The sequence below is a fragment of the Labrus mixtus genome, chromosome 2 (genome assembly GCF_963584025.1).
Source record: "Labrus mixtus chromosome 2, fLabMix1.1, whole genome shotgun sequence".
NCBI classification, from domain to species: domain Eukaryota; kingdom Metazoa; phylum Chordata; class Actinopteri; order Labriformes; family Labridae; genus Labrus; species Labrus mixtus.
Genome location: NC_083613.1, coordinates 18609234 through 18621453, shown reverse-complemented (window position 1 = coordinate 18621453; position 12220 = coordinate 18609234). Strand labels below are relative to the sequence as shown.

General features: G+C 38.0%; 1 protein-coding gene across 3 annotated transcripts in view; it reads right to left on the bottom strand.

Moving 5' to 3' along the window:
- Window positions 1–421: 421 nt before the first annotated feature.
- pvalb7 (parvalbumin 7) overlaps window positions 422–12220 on the bottom strand; it is a 29948-nt gene continuing 18149 nt past the window's right edge. Inside the window, exons 1-5 of one of the 3 annotated variants that reach the window (XM_061054324.1) lie at window positions 4510–4539; window positions 2541–2609; window positions 2112–2241; window positions 1880–1989; window positions 422–1069 (exon numbers count right to left, since the gene is read on the bottom strand). In XM_061054324.1, the coding sequence (XP_060910307.1) occupies window positions 1044–1069; window positions 1880–1989; window positions 2112–2241; window positions 2541–2595 (321 nt within the window). In that variant the 5' untranslated portion in view covers window positions 2596–2609; window positions 4510–4539 and the 3' untranslated portion in view covers window positions 422–1043. Of the gene's footprint in view, window positions 1070–1879; window positions 1990–2111; window positions 2242–2540; window positions 2610–2722; window positions 2743–4509; window positions 4540–12220 lie in introns of those variants that run through there. The other 2 variants (XM_061054332.1, XM_061054314.1) reach the window with 2 other exon arrangements.

Below are 12220 nucleotides of genomic sequence, written 5' to 3'. Positions count from 1 at the left end.
CATTTTTGTTTCAGGAGAACTTAATGGCATCTAGCAGTTTTTGGAACAGTGTTAAATGAGGTATATCTTGTTCCAAAAAGTGATACTGTGGTCTTTTATTTGGAATCCATACCGTTAAGTTTAAGGTTAAGTTTTAACAATTCTTTGTACAGTGTTCAAGTTTTTTTAAACTTTAGATAGTTCCTTTTTTTCCAAAAGTATTAAAGGAATAGTGCTATACATATGAGATCCCTGTCATGACAATGTTAGTTTTCCATAATGGTTCCACTTAGGCCACCGCGTCTTACTTTGTAATTATAAATATTTAATTCTTTTCACCGTCCTGTGGTTGACATGTTATGGAATGTTGAGCTCTTGTATCATATCATACGTGCGTTTAATTTTTGTGTCCACTGTGAGTAACACAAAGTAAAGAGGCAGATATTATTCAAGGTTATTTTTTAATTATCATGTCTTACTCTCTTCACAGCTCTCCTTATATATGTCTTTTTATTTACTACATCATCTGATCGGGGGGAGGGGGGCAGGTTGTGAGGAGGAGGAGAAGAAAGGGGGTCGGAGATGAGGTGAGGTGAGGAGAGGTGAGGTGAGGGAAGGTGGATGAGGAAGAGGAGTGGGAGGAAAGTGCACTGATATGTGAACATCTAGAAGTAAAACCAATCAGACAAAAAATGCACAACCTGAAATACACAAAGTAAGGAAATTAAGAATCAAGAAGTCTTTATAACATCTACACCTACAGCACTAGCACCACCTGTGTTGAGACCACAAACAATCTTCATGAAGTCATTCAAATGATTCTGAAATCCATACAGCATGTGTGATTAAATATATAAAAAAAATGAAACTGGTGCCTGTTTTACGCCTCTTCATGGTAACTCCCTGTTGGCCTGCTTCTGTTGTGTTTTGTAGAGAGCAGGCCTCGTCTGACTCCATGTTTCAGGGTCCAGAGGAAGGTGAGAGGAGTTTGAAGGTGGCAGTTACAAAATATGAATGCAGGAACAAGGAGGAGGAGAAAGAAAAGTGGGGTGTTCATCTGTCCCCTACTCATGCACCAAGGTCTCGAACTCTGAAATACAAAAGAAAAGGGAAACATATGCACACATGATGAGACATTTACTGATAAATAGCTTATTCAGTAAGAATAGGCTCCAATTTATTTACTTTCAGGTTGCCAAATTATGTTATCCAATGAACAGACCAATAAGAATTGGTAAAAAAAAAACTAGTATTTTTTGTGCCATTGGGTTTCATTAATGCCTAACAACTTTTAAAAATTCACCAGTGAACCACTCTGCAGGTTTTTATTTAAATAGATACGATACACTTTACTGTTCGACTGGGACAATTTGTCTTGAACTTAAAGTGCTGCAAAACATTCAGCTGCTTCCCCTAGAATAAATCAAAAACTAAAACAGGCAGAAAGCAGCCCGTGCGTCCGGGCCCCAAGCAGCAGGGCAGCAGCACCAGAATCAATCCTACATTCACCATCCTTGTTACATTCATATTCTACTCATTTAAACATCAACTTGGTCCGCTTCTAAATAAAATCCCCCAAAATGTCATTGTTAAATTTTGTTTAAGTAAAGTTGTTAAATACAACATTACCCAGAATTCCAACCAGAAGCTGTTTTGTAACAGAGGTAAAGACGTAGCAACATGGTCTTTACAACAGAACACAATCGATAAATGTTGTTTTATAACCAGTCTCACACATGACACACATGATAGGATTTCTCACTGAGGCTGAATTTGTAGTCATATCCAACCATAAGCCTGAATTCCAACCTGCAAACTACCCGCTACCTTCCCTACATTATGTTATTCTCTTTTTAAAAGAACTGCTATTATACTTTGCAGCTCTCCTCCATCCTCTCACCATCAATGCCGATCTTGCCGTCTCCATCTTTGTCTGCGGCTATGAGGAATGCTTTTGTCTCGGCGTCAGTCAGTTCTCTGCCCTCCTTGGAAAAGCCCTGCAGTACATACCTGAGTAAAGTACACAAATTGATCCCTGCAGTGTTAACAAACACATGACAGTATTCAGAACATATAAATAATAAAGTATGCAGAGTCTTTATCAGGCCAGGCATCCTCTATGAGTTCCTCACTTCAGCTCCTCCTCCTCTATGAAGCCACTATCATCCACATCCAGAACCTGGAAGACCTTCTTGACGCTTTCAGCTGACATTGCCGTCATTCCCACCAAATCGAAGAACTTTTTGGGGTCGAAGGCTTCTCCTAAATAACACAAGACAGACGATACACAGACAACAAACAGATCAAACCTCTCTTTACACTCATGGGTGGGAAATGTTTCCAAAATGAAAATAGCTTTTTCAACATAGGCATGTTGAATTAATCAGATACAGCTGTTTAAGACCTCTGGATTTTAAATAGCAGGATCTACCATTTTTAACCCAATGATTTAAAAAGTTAAATGATGATGAAATTATTGTCTCTGTTAGTATTTAAAGCTAACCCCTGGGACTTTGTAGGCCTGCTTCTGCTGAGAATACAATGTCAATTCTGCAACAGACCTGCAAAGAATTCAAGAGTTTTCTTGATGTCCTCTGCTTTCAACAGATCCGTCATCGTCAGTTTGCCAGCTGGAGAGAGGGACAGAGAGAGAGGACAGCATAAATATGCTTTAATGAATACATCCAGTGCTACATTCATTGGCATTGTCATGCTTGTGGACATTCATATATGGCATTATTACCTCATACACCATGTGTACCATGCCTGTTTTCACAGAATAAGGCCTGGCTTCTGATATAGTGTTCATGTAAATTTTCAAATAATCTAGTAAATAGGTCCATAAACTGCAGTGCCTACAAGATGCCAGTAGGTGTCAGATTGGAGACAAAGGCTCTTGGGGTCCTTGCTTATCTGTTTAGAGTAGCGGTTCCCAAAGTTGGGGTTAGGACCCCCTGGGGGGTTGCAGGACCCTGAGAGGGGGGTTGTGAGATTCCTATCAAAAACATATTAAAATGTATTAAAATTGAATATTATACCGATTACCGAAAATATATACAAAACAAAGTAGTTCAAGAGAATAAGTATGCTCAGCATTTCTTACTATAAATTACTAAAATAATATCGGCCCACTAGTCTGCTCGGCTGTGTGCAACATTAAATGTTTTAACCACTGGCTGAAAAATGTTGGGAATACTTGGTTTATAGCACTGGGATCAGTGTAAAATCATAAAGACAGATTTTTGATGGATCTTTTTGTACCTTGAAGAGAACCTATAGCTCCATTGTGTATGCTATGTTTGCGGCAGCGTGTCCCTGTGCACTGTGTTTGTGTATATCTCTGTGTGTGAGTTCCTCATGCTACATTGTTCCCATTATGAGGACACCAACAGAGCCCCATCAAGTGGTTTTAATATTCCCTCTGCTGCACTAGCTTGACTCCTACTAAATATTTACCGTCCCTGACCATAGTACAGATTGATCATTTTAAACAGAGATACAGAGGCATCATTTCTGCCCAACCTGCTTCTTCTCAACTTTCTATTCACATGTCATGTATTACATTCAACTGACAGCAAAAGCAAATTAGTTAGTGTCTATTTTGGGGTTTTAATGATGGAACTGTACAAGACACCATGAGTACTTCAAGCCATGCAGAGAACACCAATTTACTCTGTGACAATTGAGATCATACTGCAGCATAACAAGCAATCCATCAAATTCCTCAGTTTTGATTTTGCTCCATATAAAATACAAACTGCATGACAAAATGTCAAGTATACATCCATAATCCATTCGTTTTTTTCCTACAGGTAGGAAGAAGATAAAGAAAATTGAAGAGTAGGCCAACACTGGCTCAGAATACCAGAGACTGACAAAAGCACAAAAGATCTCTTTAAGTCAAAAATATAATTTATTCAAACATGTTGTCTCTTTGACCATCTAGGACAATTTTATAGTAAATTCCAAAACATAACAATCCACTGCATTTAGATTATTCATAACTATTAACTACTTAACTTCATGGACATGTCACACCTTACGGCTGGTATAAATGGGCCTTCCCTTTATTATACAACAAAAGATGAGGAAATGACCTCTCACTTAACTTAGAACAGGTTTTTTACTAAGCAGCAACTGAACTCAAAAAAACAATAGGCTATAAAACAATACATTTCATTTTTTGACAACCTTTTTGTTGTTAAAGTAATTTGTTGATCCATACACGTCTCTGATGGATTTCTTTGGAGTCAGTACTGGACTCCCCTGACCCAAACTCTTTTCAAAAGCTGTCATAGACGGACTAAAGCTACAAAGTATTGAATCACTGTGTTTCACCTTTGCTCTTATTTATCAAACAACAAGGTGTTTCATTCCATTGCAGCATACAGTATATGCCTGTCAGAAATAACTTCAGCTATCATTGTATTTCTCTGTCAAAACAGCCTTGAGCTCATTCTTGTTACTGAATACACCTTTTTTTTATGTGTTCTCACTACTCCAATAATTAATGTTTAGTTTGTGTCTTACCTGGGTGGGTGAGTGCAGAGTAATGGAGAGAGAATGGAGAATAGAGAACAGATTGAAGTAAGATGAGCTAGAGTGGCAGTGAAACACAATACGACTTTTATAGCTGCCTCAAAACAATTACACACTTACCCCATTTCCCCCTGCTCACCCATCACACCCCAACCCTTTTAGTATTCGCTCTATTTTGAGAAAGGACGCACACACCGTTGGCCCTGGAGAGTGATTGCTTTCTCCGCAGCAGCACTAACATCACACACAGGCCTAGTAATAATATTTACTTTGTCTGACAGACCTCAGACCACACCTTGACCCTCGTTTTCATTCGTCTGACTCTTATCTGCTTTGTATAATTCTAATTCTTCATTTTCTTATGCATGTGTTTCTCACTGCCAGTGTTTCACTGATTTTGAAACAACATTTTAACTTGGGGTTTGAAGAAAAGAGGTCAACACTGAAAATGTTCTGTTCTGTTGTGTGAATCTTGTTCTGTTCCTTTTTTATCGCTCACCTATTGACATTTTTAGAAATTGGGGCTATTCAGCTTGTACAAACCTGGATAACAAGGCGCTTTATTATTTGTGATCTGCTCTTTCTCTTTTGCCCCAAACACTTTCTAGTGTTCCCTTCATTTCGTCCATCATGGTTCCTTTAGTTTCTTTTTCTCAAACGTAATCAATTAAACTTCGTACCTCTGGTTCATATCTCCTTCCTCTTCACTTTTCTTTCTCCATATCTGTCTGTCTTCCTCTCTTCATGTCCTGTGCTGACCCTTTGCTCCATCAGTGTCCTGCCCTGAGACTGTCTGCCCACTATTGAATTACACCTCATCAGCACGCTGCAACATTGTGGATGGACAAGAAGGTCAGGCGAGGTGGTGAGGACAACACATGGTCAAAAGAGGACGACAGAGCAATTCAGAAATACACATGGATGGATCAATATAAATTAAATGTTGCAATAGATAAGGAGAAGCAGGACAAGGATTTGTGAAGGACAATATTACAAGCAGGAAGAGGATGAATGGAGATAATAATAAATGTAATACTGATCAGGAACAGGATAAAAATAGGTTGCATAAGGGGACTGAGAGAATCAGAATGATGACTTTATTTGTTATGTTGAACAAAATATATTAACTCTTTGGGACAAAAAGATTCATATATTAAATAAATGCATGTATGAATCAGATACACAGACTACTCTGCAGAGTTGACTGAGGGTGAGAGAACAATCCAGTCTAATTCCTTTATGAAATAGTGTGTAACGTTAAAGTTGTGTTATGTTAGCCAAAACCCAGATTCTTTCATTAAACTATCCAAGTTTTGGGGCCTAACTACTAAACCAAGGCTGGCCAAGTGTTGTGAACCATCCAGTTTGGTTTTGCATCAAAACTACTTTATCAGAAACAATTAAGTTTGTTTTCCAATATAAAATGTTTTGGCATCCGTGGGAAATAAACCCTAATTGTTGTTCATTTGTGTTGTTTAAAATGGTTTATCACTCTCTGCTAAACTGTTTTCTACATCACAGCATTTGAAAGCTTTATTTGGAAGTAACCTCTTCTGTCAGGTCCAACAGTGGTAGGCTGTTGTGCATCATTTAGTGTTGCAGTCGTAAGAGATGCAAATTTAAATTTAGGGATTTAATTAAACATGTTTGACCTCAGTAACGCCTGGTTATTATGACATTTGGGGCCAGTATCAATGCAGAGAGTTTTATGATGGTTATTATCTGACCAGTTCTGTGTGAACAATGGATGGACTGTGGATTCGCTTTGGGCTGTTAAACCTTTAGAAAAATGTGGAGAGATGATGCTCATGTTAACTCGAGATTACTCTTTCCTAATGTATGTTCTTAGCTGGCTTGCTAAGGTTTGCCACTGGTTCACCTTAAGTCAGAATCACCAGATTTGGTTCAGATTGGGAAATGGATGATCCCTGTGCTGCAGGTCAAAAACTGAAATCATGTGACTTGTACTGGTTTAGGATTGGGAGATATTTAAAGGAACTTAGGGTGGGCTGTGTTGAATAAAAGAGTGACCTCGGTTTCTACTCATTTGTGTTGGTAACTTAAGCACCCTCACAGCCTAAAAATCTCAGTTCAGACCAACATGCACAGTCGAGTGGGAGAAGGAAGCGCCACTCTGCCAAATGAGCATGACTGCACTGCAGGCACTGGTTACAGTGGTATATTTAGTGCTAATGTTACGTCTGGTGTGTGTGGGCGTGTGTGTGGGAGATGGCGAGTTTTAAAAGGAATGCACCAAGTTGTTGGCATTGTGGCGTGTTACATATTCTTGTTAAGTAATGAGGCACATAATCATCCATGTTTGCTGGGTAAATTCCAGTTAGTCATGCTGATTGTTAAGTGTGTTGTTATGTGTAGGGACAGTGACAACATTACTGTACAACTAAACGCAACCCTTTTTATTAGCAGTAATACATGAAGGCTACAAACTTTGGCTTTATTTTATTTATAAAGACAAACTTATTAAAGTCAGTTCAGATACCATAAAGGTTAAAGGCCTCTGCAAACCCTCACAAGTGTTTGAAGTTATTCTGAAAAGACGCTTCTGCTTAGGTCAGAGTTGAGCAGAGTTATGCAGAGTATTATGTAAGGTCAGCAGACTCACTGCAGATATTTCATAAGAAAAATAGAGATGCAAGTTTACTTTTGGAATGTGGGGGCCGTCGTAAACACCTTCAACTCAGAAGAAAAACATTTTTGTTTGAGGTTATTATTTCTATTTGTTAACTAAGAGTCTATTTCTCACAACAGTTATGCTTTTGGAGAACCTACAGTGTCATAAAACATAAAGGATAAACTGATTGCAACAGCTTAGTCATCACGCTTAAGAATGTTTAATACATGAACATCTGAAAATACATCATCTAAACTTCAGAAAGTTAATTGCAAAACAAAAACCCTACAGTTCTAACATTTTCCGCGTATAAATGCATCTTTTAAATAAACCCCTCAGCCAATTGTTAACCATCCCAGGATTTGAAGAAGAAAAAAGGATTTAAGTTTGAATGTTGAAACACAAAATATATGTCAGGTTGGTCACATCAACTATACTTTCCCTAACGTAAAACTCTTCTTATGCAATTGTTCACCTATGTCTTGAATCATTAAACTAAAGTGAGACTATGTCTTACCCTATACTTTCCACAATTGCTGCTGTCTTATAACTGTGCCAACCATGCACTACCACACAATACCTTTACAAACAAATAAAAAAAGCAGCTCAAAGGACATTTTTGTAGCAGTGAATTTTCGATTTTGATGTTTTCTTTTATTTCATTCAACCGTCATTTAACTTGGAAAAACTCACTAGGATGAAAAACTCTTTTCTGACAAATAATGAGCAGCCATACATACTGTACATACTAGACAATAATCCATAAAAAGACATGAAATAACAAGTAAAACAGCGAATAATTGCAAAAAATGACCACAGTCATGTATCATTCTCACTGCTGTAAGGATGAATGTACAAATATATCACACCTCACAAAGACTTTTAATAAGAATCAGCCAGTTAAAGTCTACAGACTGGAAGATCATTCAACATGTGCATACAGCAAACAGGGACGAAAGGGAGCTTTACAATTTAGGGGGTGGATAGCCAAGCGGTTATGTTGTCGCCCCATGTACTGAGACTATAGTCCTCGTCGCAGCAGTTTGAATCCAGCCTTGCCCCTTTGCTGCACGTCATCCCCTGCTCTCACTTCCCATCATTTCCTGTCTGTGTTCAGCTGTCCTAGCCCAGAAATATAACTGAAAACAACACTTTGTGGTGAACCTCAATGCTCCTTTTTACACAGCTTCCAGAGCCTGTGAGCTTTGAGAAGAGGTGCTCCATTAGCACTCTGCTCATACCACCTATTCCTCTTTCCACTTCCCTTATGATGTCTCTATAGTAACCAGCTGCCAACAAGCTGTGATTGTTTATTTCAGTTTCACTTCTTCTGTTTATCTGCGCCTGTATGTACTATACATCTGTACATGTTTTTGGTCTGTCTGTCAAATTCATGGCTTATTATATATCAATAGACTTTTTTTTTTTACAGTGTACATGTGTTTCAAAGTCATATTCCAAATCTAGCATGTAATAAACTATATACAAACAGTGCAACATCACACACTAACACACACAAATCATCTTTCACGCGTATGCACATTCACAATCCACAGCACATACACACACAAACAAGCACAACTGACTCTAGCAGCTGGCCTCAACCTTGAAGATAAATCAAACCTTGAAAAACCTTTCAGCAATTCATGGCTTGAAAATGATATGTTACACAAGCAGCTTTTTAAAGGATCCATATCAGGCTGCATGGAAATAGATACACAGTCAATATGTGCCATCCAGACGCACACACACATACAGTACACATACACACAGACTACTCTATGCACAGTCGCACTTTGTTTCACTCCATCTTTTTTGTCTTTCTTGCACACATACTGTAGAATCACTAACACTCTGTCGCACAGTCGCTCAGTCTTTGTCTTACAAACACAAGCAAATATTCACACATACACATCTCCTCACACACACACACACTCCCCCATTCTCTTATTCCACTTCTTTGTTCTCATAGTCGACTTTGTTTTTACTGTTTGCACGCAAATATGTTAAGCAGCCACTGAAATATTTATGCACATGCTTTTATCTCAATGCAAACAAGTAGTCAGATTGGTAGTAACACTGTGAACATAAGGCGAGGAAAAACACACCATGTTTGATTTACTGAAGCATGAAACTGCTTGTTCTTTCATCGTTGTCAATCTATGTGTGTAGCCACTGATGCAGCAATTCCGGTGTAGCGACAAGGCAAACAACAGGCCAGGCTGCAGTACAGAAGCTGTGGACTCTCTGTCCTTATGTAGGAGTTGCAATGAGAGGTAAGTGTCTTGTTGAGCATAGCTATAGTGTGTGTAATGTTGACAGACAGGACGGCAACGCTGAGAGAACTGACGTCACGAAGAGAGATCAGATGGATTCTGACATTCAGTAACCTGTATGTCATCTAAAGCACTTTAGAAATAGTTTAAGACTGGATAATAGCCTCAAAGCTTCAATCTTTCTTTCTCACATTTACAGACACAAAACTCCAGCACACCAAAGTCTTTGCTGACATCTAGTGTTAAAGGCTTTAATCACATCTTGAACTGTGGCCCGTAGATTCATTTTTAAAAACACCAACAACTTTAAGGAACAAAATAAGTTTGAGAGGTCAACACTGTGTCATAGCGTGCGTTTGACTTAGAGAATGTGTACTTACAACTCCAGATGAGATAAGAGAGAATGTCAGAACTGGCCACAAAAAAAGAGTAGATGTTGACTCAATAGGTGGAGGAGATAGGTTATCTTCTGAACATTGCTTCAAAGATAAAACATTCGCAAAAGTTTAGTTTCATGTTCTAAAAACTTCCCAAGCTTAGTGTCAAGTGTCAGGTGTCTGAACACATTTCATCTCAAGTGAACGCTGCAAATATAATATGCTGTTTTCAACATTTTTGTTAAGGGATTTCATATGCCACAGTCAATGGTCCTGGTTCAAATTTTGACGTTTTTTTCCCCCACAGGTTTCTCCCTCCTGTCTTTATGTTCAAATGTGACAACAGTTACAAATGACTTGCTCATGGGAAGTGTATGTTTATTAAAACCTTAGTGTATTATGTTTTAACAGAGGTGTAGATTCAATTTTTACATCGATATCAAACTAATCGAGCTTAAATCTCAGAACGAAAATCCTCCAAGGAACTTTTTTTCGTCTTTCAACTTCACTGATATTACTGTATTTACTCAAACTTGCCCATGTAATTGTGACTGGGTCTGTTAGTAAGAGAAATTGAATCGGTTTCCCCTTCTTATAGCCTATATTCAAAACTTTTAAAGAACATGCTTGTGATGTTTCTCTGAAACACTTACAATAAAGAAACAGCCTTTTTTTTTTTTTTTACTGACTACTCATCTATTTATTTACATGCAAGAACAATATGCTGCCCTTATGGCTCATTAATGCAAAAATAGTGATCAATAAAAGTAATAGCCTAATCCTATTATTTTTTGCTATGGGTGTTAAAGAACAATACATCATTTTTAAAGAAAACTCTTGTGTAACTATTATTATAAAAAACTCATTTTTGACAACCTAAATGGAGTCATATCTTTTTATAGCTGGGAGGAAAGAGCTATCGTATCATTGACGGGCGAGCTACATTGACTTTAAATGAAAAAGAGAGCACCACACTATGCTGTTTATTAACTAACGTCAACAGAAAAAGTCTATAAGGGTCACGTAAAATAGAAGAAGAGGAAACTGTATTTTAGGTGTTAAATTGTATTCAGCTATCAAATGTGAATCTTTAGAAGTATTTGTAATAAAGTCTATCTTCTCCCAGTTATTAGGGTGGGCAAATGGTACAAGTGGGTGGGCCCAGACCCTTAAGGCCCACCCTTAATGCCAGGCATGTTTCTAAACTGAAGTATGGTTGTGTGACATGAATGATTCCTCCATTGTTTGATTCTTGTTTGTTTATTTAAACTGATCAGTGAAATAGGATGAGGGAGTTATTTATTGATGTTGAAGATGGTTCCTCTGGCCCCTCTGGTCTGCACAGACTGCTTTATATGTGTGACTGTGACACTTTGAACTTTTGAATGAAACAGACGAGCCAGAAATAAAACCAGTGAAAAGCTTCAACTTGTGAAGTGCTTTGGGAGTCCCAGGAATACGATTTAACCAAAAGATGTCTATTTTTGAATCATGCTTTAAAAAAAACCCCTCATTTATTTAGTCCAATATGAACTGAATAACAATAACCAATCAGTGTTAACACTCAAAATAACTTGCTTGTTTATTGTTCATGTGATTTTACACCACATTTCTGTAAATGAGAAGCATTCTGAGGTTAACGTTTTATCAAAAAGTATAACAAACCCAGCGGTGAAAGAAATACAGTTTGAGCTGCAGCAGAAGATGAATCCACCCTACATTTTAAGACATAAGCAAGTTGGATGATCATAGGTGATCTGAGGGCAAATTCAATCAAATGCCTCTCTGATTGAGTTTTCTATGACACACACCATGGCACATTATTGCCTCTGCCAAACTACAGTGTGTGTGACAAGTAAACAAAAAGCTGCTATACCAACTGAAATCAGTCAAATATAAAGACCTGTAAACACATCTTTGTGAGCCTCTAAAAAGCTGTCCAAATATGATACTGGCCTGAATAATTGTTGATCATGGAGCCTAAAGTTGTGAAAGCAATTGACATAATACACACATATATGAAAGAGTTCAGATGTGTTAAAGTCTACTTACACTACACGATGAATGGTACTTCTGTTTCCATATTTCAGCCGTGTGTATTTCACAGTATCCTGAGTCACCATTGCAGGACATTGTTTTATTTAAAATGTTAGTTTTCAGAGTTAAATGCATCAAAACAAAACAAAAAAAGAGACTTTGCTTTGGGATCACTGGACGTTAAAGAGTTGGATATTTCAAAAGTAGCCCACAGCACATAAACCTGCTCAATTTTCCTGGAAAAAGCCTAAAATATATTTTTCATTTTAATATCATGTTTGCATAGGCCGACCACCGGAAGAGTATAGTTGCTACATTTGTAGTGGCTAATTGGGACACCTCCGCCCCTCAAAGAAAACCCCTTCTCCTACCTCCACTGG